Below are 18,511 nucleotides of genomic sequence, written 5' to 3' on the forward strand. Positions count from 1 at the left end.
GTGACAGGTGAGCGGGCGGGGGGGGGAGAGCAGTGCCAGGTGAGCGGGCGGGGGGGGGGAGCAGTGCCAGGTGAGAGGGCGGGGGGAGAGCAGTGCAGGTGAGCGGGGCGGGGGGGGGGGGAGAGCAGTCCAGGTGAGGTGAGCGGGCGGGGGGCGTGGGAGGAGACAGTGCCAGGTGAGCGGGCGGGGGGAGAGCAGTTGCCAGGTGAGCGGGCGGGGGGGGGGAGAGACAGTGCCAGGTGAGGGGCGGGCGGGGGAGAGCAGTGCCAGGTGAGCGGGGGCGGGGGGGGGGGGCAGGGGAGAGCAGTGCCAGGTGAGCGGGCGGTGGGGGGGGGGAGGGGAGAGCAGTGCCAGGTGAGCGGGCGGGGGGGGGGGGTGAGAGCAGTTGGCAGGTGAGCGGGCGGGGGGGGGGGAGAGAGCACGTGCCAGGTGAGCGGGCCGGGGGGGGGGGGAGAGCAGTGGCCATGTGAGGAGCGGGCGGGGGGGGAGAGCAGTGTCCAGGTGAGCGGACCGGGGGCGGGGGGGGGGGGAGAGCAGTGCCAAGGTGAGCGGGGCGGGGGGGGGAGAGCATTCCCAGGTGGAGCGGGCGGGGGGGGGGGGAGAGCAGTGGCCAGGTGAGCGGGCGGGGGGAAACAAGTGCCAGGTGAGCGGGTGGGGGAGAGGCAGTGGCCAGGTGAGCGGGGCCGGGGGGGGGAGAGCAGTGCCAGGTGAGCAGGGCGGGGGGGGGGAGAGCAGTGCAGTGAGATGGGCCGGGGGGGGGGGAGGAGCATGCCAGGGAGCGGCGGAGGGGGGGGGGACAAGTGCCAGGTGAGGCGGGTGGGGGGAGAAGCAGTGCCAGGTGAGCGGTGGGGGGAGAGCAGTGCCAGGTGAGCGGGGCGGGGGGAGGGGGGGGAGAGCCAGGTGAGCGGGGCGGGGGGGGGGGGGAGAGCAGTGCCAGGTGAGCGGGCGGGGGGGGGGGGGGGAGAGCAGGCCAGGTGAGGGGCGGGGGGGGGGGGAGCAGTGCCAGGTGAGCGGGCGGGGGGGGGGGGAGAGCAGTGCCAGGTGAGCGGGCGGGGGGGGGGGGGGGAGAGCAGTGCCAGGTGAGCGGGCGGGGGGGGGGGGGAGAGCAGTGCCAGGTGAGCGGGCGGGGGGAGAGCAGTGCCAGGTGAGCGGGCGGGGGGGGAGGGGGAGAGCAGTGCCAGGTGAGCGGGCGGTGGGGGAGCAGTGCCAGGTGAGCGGTGGGGGGTGGGGGGCAGCACAGGGCAGGGGGGGAAGGCGGGGGGCCGCCGCCCTCACGGCCCCTCCCCCGCAGTTCATCACGGACGGCTACGCGGCCCACCTGGCCCAGCTCAAGTACAACCACCGGGCGCGGCCGGCCCGCAACACGGCCACCCGCATGGCGCTGCGCAAGGGCAGCTTCGGCCTGCCCGGCCAGGGCGACTTCCTGCGCTCCCGCAACCACCTGCTCCGGACCATCTCGGCCCAGCCCAGCGGGCCCGGGCTCAGGCACGAGCGGACGCAGAGCCAGCCGGACGGCGGCGAGCAGCGAGGCCAGCGCAGCATGAGCGTGGCGGCCGGCTGCTGGGGCCGGACCATGGCCGGCCGGCTGGACCCGGGGGCGGCCGCGGGCCCCAAGTAGGGCGCCTGCGTGAGGTGCTGCGGGCTCCATGGTGCTAGGCCGGGCGCCGCCCACCAGGAGGCCTGGCCGGGCACACGCGGCGGCTGGGGACAGACTTGTCCCGGGGCCCAGCAGAGGACACGGGCCACACCGGCCCTCCCAGCCCTGCCTCGCGCCCCAGGGCCTTCAGCGGTCCCCGTTGGAAGCTGGCGGGACAGCCAGCCCCAGGACGGCAGAGGGGCCGGGACCCCCCTGCGGCCCCGCCTTGAAGGTTCTCCTGGAGCGTCCGGACGCCAGGCCTGGGCCCTGCCTGCCACCTCCCTGGCCACTAGCTTGCCCGACCCCCACGTGCCCTCCCGCCGGGTCGCAGCTGCTGCTTGCTGACGGGGGTTCGCTCTCCAGCCTCGCTGGTTCTGCGCTGGTCTTTGCGAGCAGAGGCCCGTTGTCCTCCCCTGTGGCTGCAGACGTGTTCGCCAGCGCGAACAGTCACCTTCTGTGGAACCAGGACCTCCTGCCACAGGGAAGGCCCCAGGGCAGCACACCCTGTGCGAGCAGGAAAGAGAGGCCATATCTTAATCTCTGCAGCTCCGCCTGGAGCCCGGGGCGGCCTGGCACAGCCCGGCCGCCTCTCCCAATCCTCACCTCGGCCTGGCCCGGCCCGCCCGCGTTTCTACACCTTTCTACTTCTCCGATCTGATTTCTACGAGGTTTTTTTAAACGAGCAATCCCAGGCTGCTTCCTTTTCTTAACTCTCGCAGCACCAAGCGCAGCCCCTCCACACGGAGACACCCAGCACTGTGAGGGAGTCCAGCCTGGCTCGGGGGCCCAGGCCGGCCTCCTGCCCCACCCGACCCGTTAGTCCCACGGGATTTCTACTCGGATGGGTGGGCACACACTTAGGTTTTTCTTAACGCCAGTTCCGGTCCCACGCCGAGTGTAAGAAGCCATGGCTCCTGTCGGTAGCTCGAGGGCAGGCAGCTACAGCTTCCCGTGCTCCCCGGCCCAGACCACGCCGGCCTGCACCGGTCTGCGCGCCAGCCCTCCCGCCCAGGCCCGGCTGTGATCTCAGCTGTGGCGCTCGGCGGCCCCTCAGCAGCTCCTCCACCTTCTCCAAGGCCATCCAGCCGGAGGCTCCGGATCTGAGAAGCTGCTGCCGGCCTGGGCACGGCCCCGGGGCCTCTCGGGCTGGGGTGTGGAGGGGCCCCGCCCGCCGTTCACATTCCCCCGAGTGTAGATATGTACAAAGGGCCGTGTAAATGTTCTTCGAGGGGGGCCTACACAGAGTGAAGCTATTTATTTTGTGCAGAGGAAACTGTCTGGAGGACGGACCTTCAGGTGTATCCGTATTTAAGATGTAGCTTTTTTTGTTGTTTTGGGCGTTCTGTATAAAGCACCGGCTGTTTTATAGACTGAGTCCTAACGTCACTGTTGCAGTGGAAGTGCAATATCTGACCCCTGCTCCCCAGGGGGATTGCTCGGCCGACAATCAGCCCCGCCAGGGGCCCGGTGGCCAGTGCCGCGGCCTCCACCGGCCCCGCCTGGCCCCCGCCTGGATGACTAGCCACCGGAGACGTGCCTGGAAGAGCTCGGCCCGCCTGCAATAACGGCCGAGGCTCCTTGGCCGGGGGAGGCCATGGGCAGGGGGCTGGCCTCTCCCAGCGGGCAGCCCCCCGCAGCTCTGCGCTCCCGCCTTCCTGCCCGGCCGCCGGCAGCCATGCCGAGGACAACAGCAATAGCCGGGCCTCTCCTCAGCCATAGACGCTGCGGCGGGCGGCCAGCCTCCCGCCTCCCGCCGTCTCCCGCGCCCAGGTGTGCTTCCTGCCTCCCTGATCTTCCCGCAGGCACAGCCTCCTCCTGAGGAAGCACCGGTTTCTCAGAAACGGAGAGGGAGAGCAGAGTCCTTTAAAAAATACCAAAAATGTTTACAGCGTCGGGTGCTGAGCTGAGGGCTCAGGCCTGACGGGTCGTCACCAAAGGGTGAGGCGGGCCTGTCAGGGTGGCCGCCTTTGCCCGCTCCCAGCCCCGCCCCCGCCCCCGCCCCCGCCCCTCCTGGATCTTCAGAGAGGGAGTCAGCAGAGACCCACCCGCCAGCCACGTTGGTCTACGTCTCAGCCCCTCCTGTCTGTCTGCCTGTCCAGGCCGTGTGTGAGCAGTGTCCTGACTCCCCCGCGCCCCCACCCTCGCTGTCCCTGCACCATCGGGCCTGAGTGTGCTCTGTATCCAGTGCCATTGTCTGATTGTCCGTCACACCAATTAAAGGAGCTCCAAGGCTTCCTCCTGGGCCTCGTTACTGCACCAGCCACCAGAGCAGTGGGGGCTGGGAGGGGGAGGGGAGGGCGGGCGCAGGGCCTGTGCCGTACGTACTCTGCGCCAGCGGCTCTCGTGGGAGCTGGACCACCGGCCCAGCACAGGGACCTTCGGGCTGGGCGCGCAGGGGGGGAGGGAATCGGGTTAAAGAGCCCAGTCTCCAGTTCGGGATGCGGCTGGGGTGGGTGGGGGTGCCCCAGGCGGGCTCACTGAGGATGAGCGCGACCACCAGGTACACCCGCTCCCCCTGCGGTGGCGGCCCCCTCCTCTCCTCCCTCCACACGAGCAGCAGCGCACACGACGTCTCAGCCGGGACGTTTAATGCGACAGCCGGGGGCAGGGAGCCGAGCGGGACAGGGACGGAGAGGCGGCTGCACGGAGGCCGGTCCACAGGAGCGAGGACGCACGGCACCCACGTGGCCGCCTGCTGCCCACCCCGTCACGCCACCGACATCGCCCACGGACCCCGGTCGGCGGGGCCTCAGGGCAGCAGCCCCGCTCGCATCTGGAAGGCCAGGCCGTCCCCTCGGGTGGCTTGCTGGGTGAGAGAGCACAGGGGAGGGGGCGCGTCACACAGGGAGCGGGGGGGCCGGGCCCCGGGCGGGGGGAGAGGAGGGACCCACCTTGTTGATCTCCCGGTGCCGTTCCTTGGTTACGATTTCCTCCAAGACCTCGCCGTCTCCCTTAATGAGCCTGGGGGAGAGGGGAGCAGGCTGAGCCTCTGATGCCGGAGCGACAACCACAGGCGCCCCAGCCCCCCCCCCGACAGGGACACGGAGGCCGGGTGGGCTCTGCCATCAGATCAGCAGCACTGGCTCTCCGACGACCCTGCAGCCGCTTGGGGAGTCCGTCCACAGGGACTCTCCCGTCCTGCAGCCACCACCCCGCCCCCTGCAGGCGCGGGCCAGGGGCCGGGCTCCACCGCCCTCTCCCCACCTGGTGCGGCCGGTCTCCGGGTCCACCACCTTGCGGATGACGCTCTGCCTCGCGTCCCACTCCTCCTTGGTCATGGGCTTCATGGCCTGGATGCGCGACTTCTGCTCATCCGTCAGGACTGGAGGGGGCGATGGCGGGGAGGTGGTGGTCGGACCGCGGGGAGGGGGCCCTCCTGGCCCCGCTCACCCCGCAGCCCCGTACCTGGGCCGTCCTCCTCCTCCCCGGTGGACCGGTGCCACTGGTCCAGCGAGGGGCCCGGCAGAGCCTCCGGCGGCTGCACCTCAGCCTTCTCCTTGTCTTTCTTCTTCAGCTTCTTCTTCCTTTTCTTCTTCTTCTTCTTCCTCCTCTTCTTGTCCTTGTGCTTCCCCCGCTTCTTCCGGCCATGGCTGGAGGAGGAGGAGGAGGAGGAGGACGAAGAGGAGGAAGAGGAGCTGGGAGAACTGGAAGAGGAGGAGGAGGAGGAGCTGGAACGTGGTCTTCTCCGAGCCTGATGTTTGCTTCTCTCTGTGATGCAGGGAGAAGGTGAGGCAGGGAGGTGAGGCTGGAAGGCCTGGAGGGGAGTAAACTGCCCCCTTGCTCTGGATGGAAGAGTGAGACCTCCTGCAGGGATCAGCACTATCCCCAGAGGCACTGCCCTGCCTGGCCAGGTGCAGGGCGCCCAAACCCCGGAGCTCAGGCCCCGCTGCACAGAAAGCAAGACTAAGCATTTGCACGAAGCAATGCATGCTCCATGGGCCGGCCCTGCCCCTGGACCCGGAGTGTCTTTCCATCCGGACGTGCACGCTGTGCTCCGCACCCCTCCGACCACCGCCCCCCGCGATTTCCCTGCAGCCGCCCCGGGGAAGCCCGCCCAGCTGGCCTTTCCGCTGCCCGCGGCCTCACCCTCCGCCCCCGAGGAGGTGGTGCTGGCCTTGCGGTCCTGGGACCTAGAAGCCGAACAGCTGCCCCGGGCGTCCTTGCTGCTCTTCCTCCTCTTTTCCGACCCTCGCCCCCGCGAGCGGCTGCGACTCCTCGAGCGCTTGCGGGAGCCGCCGGGAGCCATGGCGCCGCGCTCTGCAGACGGAGAGACGCGGGCGATCGGAGGCTCTCAGCCCGCAGACCGGGCGCCCAGGTCCTCAGGGCCCGTCCCCCATCCCCCCCGGGGCAGGGATGTGAGCCACCCCGCAGCCACCTCACGCACGATCCTCAACCACGCACTACCCGCCGGGGACGCCGGGCCCACCGCCGCGGCCCCTTTAAGGGCCCGCCCCTCCCCGCCGCCGGGAGGCTCCGCGCCTGCGCAGGCGGCTCCGGCGTCCCTGGGAACGGCCGCGACCCTCACCCGCCAGGTGCGTTCTGAATCCCTCTCCACGCGCGCCCACCCGCACCCTCGCGCCCTCCGCCTCAAGGAAGGTCCCCGGGGTGGCCCGTTCCCTCCTCAACTGACCACCGGGGCCGGTCCCCGCGCCACGCCCTCGCGTGAGGAAGCGGTGGCGGGGAGGGGACTTCCGGCCGGGCCGGTGCTCTGAGAGGCCGTCCGGCTGCGAAGCGGGGCTGTGCCGCCTTTAGTTCCGTCTCCGGGGCGACTCAGGAACCGGGAGTCTGGCGCGCCCATCTGGGTTTCAGAGGCGAGCCGAGAGATTCCACCTCCAGGCCGGTGCGAGGCCGTGCCTGCTCCCGCAGCTCCCAGCCGGGAGGCGTGCTCCGCAGCTGGGCGCCACTCCTCGAGCCCGCAGGCCCTTTGCTGCAGTTGTGCCCTCTTCCAAGATTGCCCTTCCAGGGCTTCCGCAGCACCAGTCTCCCTGGGTCCCAGAGAAAGTTACTCACTCCGTCTCCCCCCCCCCTTGCACTCTCCCCACTCCCCCCTCCGCCCCCCGTCCAACCTGGGTTGTCTGCCCACCTGTCCACTCCATCAAGCCGTGAGTTCCAGGGCTGAGACGCCCTGGTCTTTACAACATCCCCATGTGGAGATGGTCAGCTCAAATGTCTATGAGGGGCCAGAGTGATCATGGCAGTGAATGAGGAAGGGGCCCTCTGAGGGGTGCCCCACAGACTCTGCTCCAGCTGATTTCTGCAGTGTGGGAATGGCGTCTGGTGTCTCCAGACCTTCCCACCTTCCCAGGGAAGCCAGAACCCCGGATTTCCGTATGGAAATGCCTGGTGTTCAGACGTGCTGCCCCGTGTGCCCAGCTGCACTCCTCCCCCAATTTGGGGGCTACCAAGTTGCAAACTCTTCAGTAATGACACCGGCAGACGCAGGGGGCTGTTATAAAGCACTTTATAAAGTTTATATATCATTTGACTCTCACAACAGCTCTAAGACATAGGTGCTTTCCAGGTGAGGAAACGGAGGCACAAAGAGGTCCAGGGTCTCACCCAGTCAGAGCTGGAAGTGGCAGAATCAGAATCTGAACTCAGAGGCCCTGCTTCTTAACCCCTCCACACCATCGTCACCAGCCACCCAAACCCCCTTTATGGACGGCACTCACCCCAGCTGTCCCGCCAGATGCTGGCAGCGACACCTGGGCGGTCCTCTGGGAGATCCCCTGGGCCACGGGGAGCCCTTGTGCGGGAGTCCTTACTCACACACATCCCCTCCCCACCCTCCGCCACGCCCTCTCCCAGCACGCCCTGCAGCCAGCCGCTGATGCTGAGGCCAACTGGTGGGTCCGTGCTCCGGGCGCTCCCGGGGATTGGCCACGTGCACCTGCCCCTCGGCCCGGCTCCTCCCTGCCTTTCCTGCTTCCTGGCCTCCCTCCTCCGTCGACGAGCAGGAACCCCCACCTCAGGTTCTGCTTCTAACAGACCTGGCCCAGCAGCCCGTCTGCAGAAAGAATGACCCGGAGCCTGCGTGTCCTTTTGAACCAAGACGTGCCGAGGGCTGCAGGGCCTTTATTCCGCCCTGCCCACGCCACGCCCGGGGGCAGAGCCTCTGCCGTCCGGCCGCCCGCACGGGTCCCGCCCGCCGGCTCAGGTCATCGCGCACACGTCCACGGCGGGGGGCTGCTCGCGGGTGAAGCCGTCGCCGAAGCCCTCGGCGTCCACCAGGTCGGGCTTGCGGCAGCACATGGGGCAGAGGCGGTTGCGCACGGCCGAGGCCCGGAGCCACACGATGAGGTTCCACCGCTCGCCGGCGCCCAGGGGCCGGGCCCCGTGCAGCTGGCCGCCCCGGTGCAGCACGCCCTGGCCCACCACGTGCTCCACCTCCAGGGGCGAGGCCAGGGCCGAAGGCGCCTGCGGACAGCGGGGGTCAGGCCTGGGCACCCCCGGCCCTGCCCCGGGGCTCACACACACGCGCGCACACACACTCACTCACTCACCTGGAAGAGGTCCCCGAAGTACAGGGCGCCCCCGCTGAAAGCCTTGCCCAGGGACACGTTGATGGTCAGCTCGGCGTTGTCGTAGTGGCAGCCCAGCTCCCGGTCCTGGCCGGGGGCGTACTTGACCACGAAGGCCCGGTGGCTGTCGAGCCAGCCTCCGCCGCAGTCCGGGTACAGGAGGGCCATCAGCGGCCGCAGGAGGCGCTCCCGCAGCGGCGTCACCAGCGGCTCATCCAGGCCCAGCTCGTGGAGCAGCACCTGGGAGGAGGTGCCAGTGAGGCCCTGACCTGGGGAAGAAAGTACAGGGCCCCCTGGCCTGGGGCTGCTGCTGGGTTTGGCCAGCGGGAGAGCCCAGCAGGAGGTGAGGCAGGAAGAGGGCAGGAGGGCATTGGGGAGCGGGGCTGTGTGCTCCTGCTGGTTGCCTGGCAGCCCCTCCCACAGCTCCAGGTCCCGGCAGCGTAGAAACCTCACCTGGCCCACTCCTTCAGGTCCAGAGACAGAAATGCCCCCCCCCCCCCCCCATTGCTGGCCCTGCCGGGGTCCTTCACCTCCTCTGCCGACCCTTTACCCCAGCCCCACCCCACGGTGTCCCTTGTTTAACTCCATAATCCTGCCCTTTTTCTTTACAGACAGAGAGACCGAGGCATGGAGAGGCTGCACAGCTGCCCCACAGCCCTGCAGGTCAGTCAGTCCCCCCAGGCCCCGGTGTCCCTGCCCCTCTGCCCGCCAGCAGAGCCGCACCCACCCCGTAGTTGTTCATGGTGTTGGGTCTGCCCTTGGGCATGTCCGACCGCTCAAAGTGCTCCAGCTCCTCCAGCAGCGCCTGGCAGAACGGCGCGGTGAACACCGGCAGCCGGTAGATCCGCTTCTCCTCTGCGGTGGGGGTGGGGTGGGGGGGACAGCCGGTTGGCCGGGGAGGGGGGGGTGAGCTTATGGATGCGTCTCAGTCCCCCCCGAGCTGTGTGAGCCTGGGCATGCCTTTTCACTTCCCCCGTCTCCATTTCCTCATCTGTATAATGGGGATAGCTTGGGAACTCTATACCCCTCTCGGGGCTATGATGAGGATTAAGTGCTGTATGGTATCAGCTCGGGGGTGGGGGTGGGGGTCTATTCTCCAACTCACTTCCTCCCCCACACATCCCTGGAGCCTCTCATCCTGCTCCCAAGGGTGCCCACAGTCTAGCCTTCAGACTCAGATGTGAGTTCCCATGAGGCCCTGAGATGGGGGGGGGGGGTATTACCCCGAGGACACCCAGCAGGCCAGCCTCAGGGCTGCGCCAGGATACAGAGCCTGCTCAGGCTCTCTCTGCACCCCTCGCCCCAGGGAACCACCCGAGTCTGCACCCCAATTCAGAGGTTTCTTGGAGTTCCCGTTCCGCACAGGGAAGGCTGAGAGGGCCCCGGTGGGGAAGAGGCCCAGCTCAGAATGGAAACCGGCGCATTCTCAGCAGACACGCACATTCTGGCCAACTCAGGAGCAGCCCCAGCCCCACCCCAACAGCCTCCTTATGATTCCAGCTGCTGTGGAGTGGATGGTAATGAGTGCCCTCCCAGCCCGGAGGGGGAGTTTCATTCTACCCTGTGCCCCACCGGGATGCAGGTGCCCAGAGGGGAGTGGCTTTTACCTCTGCCACCCCACCGCATCCCCCAGGCCCAGAATTCGGTACACATACCATTCGGTACACATGCTCAAGCCTCTAAGTGCATTCATCACCTCTCACCTGATCGTCACGGCACCTTTCGAGATGGGTGGTATTATCGTCCCCATTTCACAAATGAGGAAACCAAGGCAGACAGATTAAGGAACGTGCAAGGCCCTCTGGCCTGGGGCTGCTGCTGGGTTTGGCCAGTGGGAGAGCCCAGCAGGAGGTGAGGCAGGAGAGGGCAGGAGGGCCTTGGGGAGCGGGGCTGTGTGCTCCTGCTGGTTGTCTGGCAGCCCCTCCCACAGCTCCAGGTCCTGGCAGCTTCAGAAACCTCACCTGGCCCACTCCTTCAGGTCCAGAGACAGAAACACACACACACACACACACACACACACACACCCCGCATTGCTGGCCCTGCCGGGGTCCTTCACCTCCTCTGCCGATCCTTTACCCCAGCCCACCCGGCACTGTCTCAACTGTCCCTTCTGTAAGCTCCCAGCCACCCCGCTGGCTCATGCCTGATAAGACCCTGAGCAGCCGTGTCTCCTGGGTGAGTGCGGGGGTGAATCTAGACGCCCTGCTCCTGTGCCTTCCAGGCCCTGCTGGTTTGGCTTTTGGAGGCGCGCATACTGCAGAGAGGGGACCCCAGTCTTCCACCCCCAAGTCCTGCCAGGTCATGGGGCCAAGACCTCACCCGACACTGTCTCCAGCCGCTGGAGGAGGCCCTTGAGGTCTGCACCTGGCGACGCGCTGTACTCAGCTGCGGCCAGAAACTCGGGGGCCAGAGCCGCATCCTGGGGGAGCACACACCGCTGTGGGGCAGGCAGCCGGCCCAGACCGGAGGCCTCCTCCTCCCAGTCCCCTGCCCCGGCTGGGTACCTGCAGGGGGTTGTAGATTTCAGGCCGTGCCGGGCGGTAGGAGCTGGCGATGAGGGCTTTCCTGGCAGCCGACTCCTGCCCCAGGCGCTTCCGCCGCTCCACCTCCTGCTCCAGCTGGGGTGGCACAGAGCCTGGTTACCAGGACAGGGCCTCTCTCATCCCCTCGAGGCCATTGTACAGATGAGGAAACTGAGGCTCAGGAAGGCCAGAGCGGGGGCCCAGGCCGGGAGACACGTCTTCCTACGCTCCAGACTCTGACAGGGTTGATTGCAGGTGCCACACTGTTAGCTGAAGGGGACTCCTTCCAGAAGGGGGCCCAGCCCACTCTGGGCTAGGACAGCCCTAAGACGCCCCTCAGCCAGCTGGGGCCACGCAGGGAGGGGAGCAAAGTCCCAGCAGAGGCTGCAGAGGGCTCTCCCCGGAAGCTTCCCACCATTACCCCCGGGTGAGGGAGGGGGGCGAGATGCGAAGCAGCCCTGGTGGCAGGGGAAGCAGGGTCGGAGAAGGAACAGCAAGGAGCACCCCAGGTGCTGTGAAACCCTGAGCAAGTGACTCCCCTTGTTGAGCCCAATTTTTTCATCTCAAAAGGGCATGAAGTAAGACAACTTGGCAGCCCTCCTTCTTTCTCTTTTCCTGGTGCCAGGCCCCAGCTGCTGCAATGAGTGGGCACAGGAAGGGGGAAAGGAGGCGAAGGAGCCCTTCAGAGATCTGGGACTGGCAGGCCTGAGGCTGGGACACAAATCTAAACCGGAAGGTCTGGGCCGGGTGTGCAGGGGCGCTGGAGGGTGGCGGGTGTTACCTCTTCTAACAGCTGCTGGAAGTCCTTGGGGGTGACACAGCCTCGGCTGCGCAGGATCTAGGAGCAAAGAGGTCAATGGACACGACTACGTGACCCTGGGCAAGTCACTTAACATCTCTTGAGTCTCAGTTTCCCCTCCTCACATGGAGAGGAGAGCCCGGACCTCACAGGACCGTGGTGAGGATGAAGGACGCGGTAAGCGCCAAGTCCAGAGCGGGGCTCTTAGCTGCTCTCACAAGACCGACAAACCCCCCTGAGCCAGGCCCTGCCCTAAGCACAGATATGTCAGCTCATCCATACGACAGCCTCACCAGGGAGCTACGCTTGTCCCCAGGGAAGGGGAGGAAACTGGGGCACCGCGAGGCTGAGCCACTGTGGCGGTCAGATCTGAGCACGCGGGCAGAGCCAGCGACCCCGGGCACCAAGGTCCCTCCTCCGCCAGCCCTCCCGCGCATTCCTCCGCGGAGCCGACGGAGGCCACCCACTCACGGGGCCGTAGTCCGCGCGCAGCTGCTCCTCGCCCCGGAAACGCACGTGCAGCCCGTAGCGCGCCACGTACAGGTTCTCGGAGCAGAAGCAGGCGCAGCGGCAGAAGCGCTGCGGGACGCCCGCCGTCGCCATGGTGAACTGGCGCGCGCGCAGGCGCGGCCCCGGCGGATTCCGTAGGAGCACTTCCGGGTACGCCCACTTCCGGCAGCCAAGGAACCGGTCTAAATTCCCAAGCGCAGCGAGGGACGAAGACTCCCCGAAAACGGTCTGCGGTTTAGAAAGATGTTCTCGGCCTCCTCCCCGCCCAAGACCTTTGGCCACCTCCCTTGCCTGCTCGGAGCTTTTGAAGAACCAGTCAACTCCACGGGGACAGTGAAAGGCGCCCTGAGTTTCAACCGCGTCTCCTCCCAATGCTATGAACCATCTGTGCGTCTGAGCTTGGGTTTAGCATTTTTTCCCCCTCCCGGATCCCTGTCCCCGCCCTCGCCTTGCCCCCGCTTTCTCCTAGGATTCACCGCTGCTTGCCACAGTGTCTCCACTAAAACGTTCCGTCCCGCGTGACTTCCGGTGGCGCTCCCGTTGCAGTCAGGTGTGGGGCGGGGGAACGGGGCGTGGTCTGTCCGCGGCCACGCCCCGCACAAACCGGCTCCAGTTCTGCGCAGCCGCAGTGCGAGATGAATGCTAATGCTCTTAGCGTGTAACCCAACCTGAGGGACATCCAACGCCACACATACCGGGACCCCGTCATGGTACTCCGTGCACCCCCCCAGGCCCAGGTCTGCAGAACTGGATGAAGTAGCTTGGATTGGATAGCAAACCTATTACCGAGATGGGAGAACTAAGGCGTGGGGCAGGGGAGGCAATCCCTTCCCCTGGAATTGGTCCCTGACCCCCGCCCTAGAGTTTCCTCCATGACAGCGTTGTGCGGGGAATGGGGTTGGGGAGGAAGACTCGGGCTTCAGGACTTCCGCCCAGACCCCAGATAAATGGGTGACTATAAGTGACAGCGCCTGTTGTCCCAGCTTCCTTTCTGCTGGACTTCTGGATCTCTCACCCGCCTTGCATCCCTGCAGCAAACCCTTGAGCTGTATTATATACTGTTACATCTTCCTGTTACACAGATGGGGAAATTGAGGCTCCGAGGTGCAGTGACCGGCCCTAGGTCACTCACCAGTAAGGTCTGCTCTCTGACTTCCCTGTTCACCGAGACAGGGGTTCAGTGGTGAGGGTGAGATGAGGAGGGAATTTACATGTGTGTGAGCCACCGTGAACACATGCACTCCAGCACATACGTCCATGCTAACACATTTACACGCAACCACACATGCCATCAACACACTCACCCCCACGTGAACACATTCCACACTGGTGCACACTTCTCACACACCTAATCACCCACATTCACCTTCTCTCGCTCACCCAGGCAGCACAGCCCGGTTCCTTTCTTCTCTCTGGGTACTTAAGCTCTAAGACCCAACCATTGCTCTTAGAAGCCCCAGGGCCCCCCAAAAAAATAAAATAAAAAAAAGAAGCCCCAGGGCCCAAAAGGGACCTTCACATTCCTCTATCTCCCCCACCCCCACCCCCCTCCGCTACCGCAGCCTCCATCAGCACCTTTGGGGATCCAAGGCTCCAGCCCCAGTGTCCCCGCCTTTCCCCAGTACCTCCGGGGACCAGGAGAGGGCGCCTGCTCTCTGGGCAAAGCCTGTACCAACAGCCTGAGTGGTTTTCACAGTGATTAGGCGGGGGCTTACAGACCTTCCTGAGTGTGTATGTCTGAGTGTGTGAGTGTGAGCTGTGCACGTGGAAGTGTGTTTTGAGTGACAGACAAGGTCCTTGCCCTTCTGAAGGTCTCAGTCCAGTGAGGGGAGACGGGCAAGCGAGGAAGCAATCACATGATCAGGTTAGTCTCACTTGGTGGCGAGTGCCAGGACGCCCAGGGCCTGAGGTGGCCTCTTTGGACAGGTGGCCAGCAAGGCCCTCGCAGGAGTGCCACTTCAGCAGAGCCCTGACTGCGGCAGCAGGACCCAGCAGGAAAGGGTCGTAGGCAGGGGAACAGGGTGCAGGTCGCTTAACGTCCGCTGTGGGCTGAACTCGAGCAGCAAGGATCACGGGAGGGCAAGCCGGAGGCCATGGGACCACGTGCTATTGGGGCCGAATCACTGGGCCCAGGAGGCCACGGTTAGCATTTTGGATTTGACCCTCCCTGCAAAGGGGAAGCTGTTTAATCCTCACAGCAACCCCTGTGGGGCAGGAACTGTCCTCACTTTACCCATGTGGACGAGGAGGCTCAGAGAGGCCCAGTGACCCACCCAGAGTCACACAGCTCGTAAGTGGTACAGGCCGGAAGGGAACTCCAATCTGACTGCGCTGTTGGTTGTTTATGAAGGTCTGCCTTGGCGCCCCTCCCCCCTCGGGCATAAAATCAAGGTCCTTGGGCCACGGGGACCTGAGTTCCAGCCCAAGCCGTCTGAAGCCACCATCTTCCTTCAGGAGGATGGCCGCCGGGCCCAGCTTCCTTTTCAAGGACCCGGCCTCCCGGCCTCCCGGCCCAGAGCTGTGTGGCCTGAGAAGGTGTTTAGAGTTTCACAGGCATCTTGATTGCCCAGCGATAGTGAAGGGCCCTCCTCGCCAGCAAAGGATCTGTTTCCTCAGCTCGGTGTTCAGCAGCACCCCCCCGCCTCGGCCTTCTCCCCAGCAGGCCCCCCTCCCCGCCCCCCCCCTCTGGCAGGCCAGCTCCCCAGCCTCCACCGCGCTGGCCTGGAGCTGGCCTGCCACGAGCAGCTCCCCGGCCTGGTCAGGTTTCTCCCTCTCGCAGCAGTTTGCAAGCTGAGCCTGCTCTGCCTGTCAGCGCAGACTGGCCCTCTTCAGGGCCAGTGTCCCAGCCCCCAGCCCGCCCCAGCCTGGGCTCAGTCTCCAAAGAGAACCGCAGCGAGAAGACTGTAGCAGTAAGCACCAAATCAGGGTGACTCCCAGCCAGCAAGGATGCGTTTTATTGACGGCAGCAGGTGTCTCCACTCCCTCCATTTCACAGATGAGGAGACTGAGGCTCGGGGAAGTGCAGGGGCCTGTCCAGGGCCATAAACCCAGCGCGCATCAGAACACCCATCCCGTGTGGTTCCAGCACGGCATGGGTGGTGTGTGTGCGCACGTATACATGTGTGTATGCATACCCATAGGTTGTGTGTATGTGTGTACATGTAATACATGCTTTTGAATTAACATGGAGTACCCACACAACAAAGGTACAAATCATAAGGGTACAGTTTGGTGAATTTTCCCAAACTAGACACCCATGTAACTGGCACCCACATCCCAAACAGAACATTGTAGCTTCACAGAAAGCCCCTTCCGTGTCCCCTCATCTTACTACCCAGCTCCCAAGGGTCTCAAGAGCAAATACCTATTCTTGAATTTGCGACAAAGAAAACCACATAGGAGTAGTTTTTGTATACTGCTTCTTCCACTCAGCATTATGCTCTTGAGCTTCTTCTGTGGGGTGGGTAGCAGCAGTCCATCTTTTTCCTGGTTCCATGGGGGTGAGCATTCTTCCATTCACTGAGCCGTTCTAGAGCTTATGGCATTTGCATTGTTTCCAGTTTAGAAACATTCTTTTTTTTTTTTTTTTTTTTTGCAGTAAAATAGACATGATGAAAATTTATCATTTTAACCATTTTTACTAGACTTTTTTTTTTTAAGAGCAGTTTTAGGTTCACAGCAAAATTGAACAGAAAGAGATTTCCCATGTACTCTCTGCTTCTTCCCCCACCACACGCACACACATGCAGAGTCTCCCCCACTACCAACACCCTGAACCAGAGTGGATACTGGTCACAGTGAAATCCCATTGACACATCCAAAGTCCATGGTATACATTAATGTTCCCTCTTGGGGTTTTATAGAATCTGGTTTGTGGCCCTGTATAATGACGTGTGGCCACCATTGCAGTCCTAAACAATAAATTTAATTTTAAAAATTCCTCTGTGCTCTGTCTATTCACTGCTCCCTCCTCCTAACCCCTCATAAGTCTGACCTTTTTTTTTTTTACTGTCTCCACAGTTTGTAGCCTTTTCAGGCTGGCTTTTTTCACTGGGGAAATAAGCATTCGAGGTTCATTCATGTATTTTCGTGGCTTGACAGATTTCTTTTTAGCGGCGAATAACATTCCATTGTCTGGATGGAACCCAGTTTGTTCACCTGCTTTGTTCACCATTTGTTGAAAAAAATTACCTTTGCTCCATTGTATTGCCTCTGGTTCTCTGTCAAAGATCAGTTGACTGTTTTTATGTGGGTCTATTTCTGGGCTCTCAGTTCTGTCCCATTGATCTGTCTATTTTTTGCTCAAGACCACATTGCGTTCACTTCTGCAGCTTTGCAGTAAGTCTTGACGTCGGGGAGCGTCAGTCCCCTGGCTTTGTTTTTCTCCTTCAATGTCGCGTTGGCTGTTTTCACACAGCAAGAACGACAGAGCCTAGATCTGAACCCAGATCTGAGTCACTCTGACTTTTAGGTATTTAACCCAAAATAAGGTCTCAGGTGCCATCATATACTTGCTTTTGTTTTTGCACAAACAGTAACATACTTCAACTTGTATTCTGTCCTTTTAAAAATAATTTTTGAACTGAAACCGGTTTGGCTTAGTGGATAGTGTTGGTCTGCGGAGTGAAGGGTCCCGGGTTCGATACCTTGGTTGCGGGCACATCCCCAGTAGGGGTGTGCAAGAAGCAGCTGATCAATGATTCTCTCTCATCAATGTTTCTGACTCTCTATCCCTCTCTCTTCCTCTCTTTGGAAAATCAATAAAGTATATTTAAAAATATATATATTTTGAGAGAGAAAGGGAGGGAGGAAGGGAGAGAGAGAGAGAGAGAGAGAGAGAGAGAGAGAGAGCGCACATTGATTTCTTGTTCCATGTATCCATTCATTGGTTGATTCTTTTTTTTTTTTTAATCAATCTTTATTGTTCATATTATTACAAAGGTTCCTCATTTCTTCCCCCCTCCACCAGGTTCCCACCCCACCCTCCGCCCCCTCCCCATCCCCCATTGTCCTCATCCATAGGTGCACAGTTTATGTTCAGTCTCTTCCTCCCTCCCTTTCCCCGATAGTAAATCCCTTTTCAGATAGTAAATCAGTTACTTAGCATTTTCTCGTATCAATAATACCTCCACATGCCCAATGATACACTTCACACAAAAGACATTTCCAAATAGGTCAAACAGCCTCATCCAGGCCCCACCCAAGGCACTCACAGATCAACACCCCAGCACTATACTAACTCAACACATCCAGATCTAAGCCTTCATCACTTGATTCAGCAGACCCTCAAGTTCCCGCAAAAGTTTCCAGCCATGTCTGAGAGGCAGCCGTTGGGCAGGGGCAGGCGAGGAGCAAGCTGTTCCGGGCCTGGCTTCTCCGGGCCTGGCCTCTGTTGCTCTGGTTCGTTCCACAACCAGCTGCTCCGGGTCTGGTCACTGCTGCTCCTGACCTAGTTGCTCTGGACTTGGCAGCTGCTGCTCCGGGCCTGGCCGCTCCCAGCCTGGCAGATGCTGCTCCGGGCCTGGCCGAACCAGACCCTGCTGCTCCGGGCCATTGGTTGATTCTTGTATGTACCCTGACTAAGAATCGAACCTGCAACCTTGGTGTGTCAGTTGGTGACCCTCTAGCCAACTGAGCTACCCAGCCTGGGCTCTGTCCCCGGCTTTGACTCCGTACATTTAGGTCATTCCGTACCTTTGTGTAACCATGTGTAGGTAGGTTCCTAGATTGTCTCCGCTGCTGTGCGGTATCCCGATGAGCGATGCTGTGTAATTATCCGGCCAGTCCCCTGTGGTCGGGGAGGATATTTAGGTTACTTCCAGACTTTGCTACTCCAGCAACTGTCCACAAGCCAGTATCTTTGCTCCCCTCTACAAGTCTGTCTATAGAAGAAATTCCTACTGGGTTAAGAAAAAAAAAAAAAAAGTGCGTTTTAAATTCTGAACTTCTCCACATTCCCCTTGAAAGAGGCTCTCCCATGTGACTAGCAGAGGCTGTTTTATTTTTTAAATATATATATTTTTTTATTGATTTCAGAGAGGAAGGGAGAGTGAGATAGAAACATCAATAATCCTTGACCCCCTGGGCCCCAGGTCCATGCTCAACCACTGAGCCAGCTAGCCCGGCTGCTGGGGGCTGTTTTAAGTCAGAGGGCACTTGCCCAGCCAGGATGGCTCAGGGGTTGAATGTCGACCTGTGAACTGGGAGGTCACAGTTTGATTCCCGGTCAGGGCACATAACCCAGGTTGCGGGCTCGATTCCAGTGCGGGGCGTACAGGAGGCAACTGATCAATGATTCTCTCTCATCACTGATGTTTCTACCTCTCCCCCCCTCTCCCTTCCTCTCTGAGATCAATAAAAAATATATTTAAGCCGAAACCGGTTTGGCTCAGTGGTAGAGCATCAGTCTGCGGACTGCAAGGTCCCAGGTTCAATTCCGGTCAAGGACATGTACATTGGTTGCGGGCACATCCCTGGTAGGGGGTGTGCAAGAGGCAGCTGGTTGATGTATCTCTCTCATCGA

At 62.4% G+C, this 18,511-nt stretch overlaps 3 protein-coding genes across 8 annotated transcripts in view; 1 reads left to right on the forward strand and 2 right to left on the reverse strand.

The window, feature by feature from the left end:
* PITPNM2 (phosphatidylinositol transfer protein membrane associated 2) overlaps positions 1 to 3,871 on the forward strand; it is a 93,462-nt gene extending 89,591 nt beyond the window's left edge. For both annotated transcript variants that reach the window (XM_045585551.1, XM_045585548.1), the window contains one exon: positions 1,292 to 3,871. In XM_045585551.1, the coding sequence (XP_045441507.1) occupies positions 1,292 to 1,618 (327 nt within the window). In that variant the 3' untranslated portion in view covers positions 1,619 to 3,871. The remainder of the gene's footprint in view (positions 1 to 1,291) is intronic.
* Positions 3,872 to 4,199: 328 nt separating this feature from the next.
* ARL6IP4 (ADP ribosylation factor like GTPase 6 interacting protein 4) lies at positions 4,200 to 6,355 on the reverse strand. 3 transcript variants are annotated; one of them, XM_036448997.2, is made up of 6 exons: positions 6,208 to 6,355; positions 5,723 to 5,893; positions 5,042 to 5,368; positions 4,841 to 4,958; positions 4,528 to 4,597; positions 4,200 to 4,442 (listed from the first exon to the last, which is right to left on the reverse strand). In XM_036448997.2, the coding sequence occupies exons 2-6, from the start codon at positions 5,880 to 5,882 to the stop codon at positions 4,386 to 4,388; spliced, it is 732 nt and encodes a 243-aa protein (XP_036304890.1). In that variant the 5' UTR covers positions 5,883 to 5,893; positions 6,208 to 6,355; the 3' UTR covers positions 4,200 to 4,385. The 3 variants fall into 3 exon arrangements, with proteins under 3 accessions (XP_036304890.1, XP_036304889.1, XP_036304892.1); XM_036448996.2 differs by having other exon boundaries at positions 6,162 to 6,320; XM_036448999.2 differs by lacking the exon at positions 6,208 to 6,355 and having other exon boundaries at positions 4,203 to 4,442; positions 5,042 to 5,344; positions 5,723 to 6,083.
* Positions 6,356 to 7,081: 726 nt separating this feature from the next.
* OGFOD2 (2-oxoglutarate and iron dependent oxygenase domain containing 2) lies at positions 7,082 to 12,517 on the reverse strand. Of its 3 annotated transcripts, XM_036448990.2 has the most exons (7): positions 11,950 to 12,517; positions 11,461 to 11,517; positions 10,662 to 10,775; positions 10,477 to 10,576; positions 8,885 to 9,012; positions 8,140 to 8,397; positions 7,082 to 8,053 (listed from the first exon to the last, which is right to left on the reverse strand). In XM_036448990.2, exons 1-7 carry the CDS (start codon positions 12,079 to 12,081, stop codon positions 7,790 to 7,792), a joined length of 1,053 nt encoding a protein of 350 aa, XP_036304883.1. In that variant the 5' UTR covers positions 12,082 to 12,517; the 3' UTR covers positions 7,082 to 7,789. The 3 variants fall into 3 exon arrangements, with proteins under 3 accessions (XP_036304883.1, XP_036304886.1, XP_036304884.1); XM_036448993.2 differs by lacking the exons at positions 10,662 to 10,775; positions 11,461 to 11,517; positions 11,950 to 12,517 and adding an exon at positions 9,854 to 9,876 and having other exon boundaries at positions 10,477 to 10,568; XM_036448991.2 differs by lacking the exons at positions 10,477 to 10,576; positions 11,461 to 11,517; positions 11,950 to 12,517 and having other exon boundaries at positions 10,662 to 10,915.
* Positions 12,518 to 18,511: the final 5,994 nt, after the last annotated feature.

This window comes from Pipistrellus kuhlii, unplaced genomic scaffold (genome assembly GCF_014108245.1).
Source record: "Pipistrellus kuhlii isolate mPipKuh1 unplaced genomic scaffold, mPipKuh1.p scaffold_m20_p_20, whole genome shotgun sequence".
Taxonomy (NCBI): Eukaryota; Metazoa; Chordata; class Mammalia; order Chiroptera; family Vespertilionidae; genus Pipistrellus; species Pipistrellus kuhlii.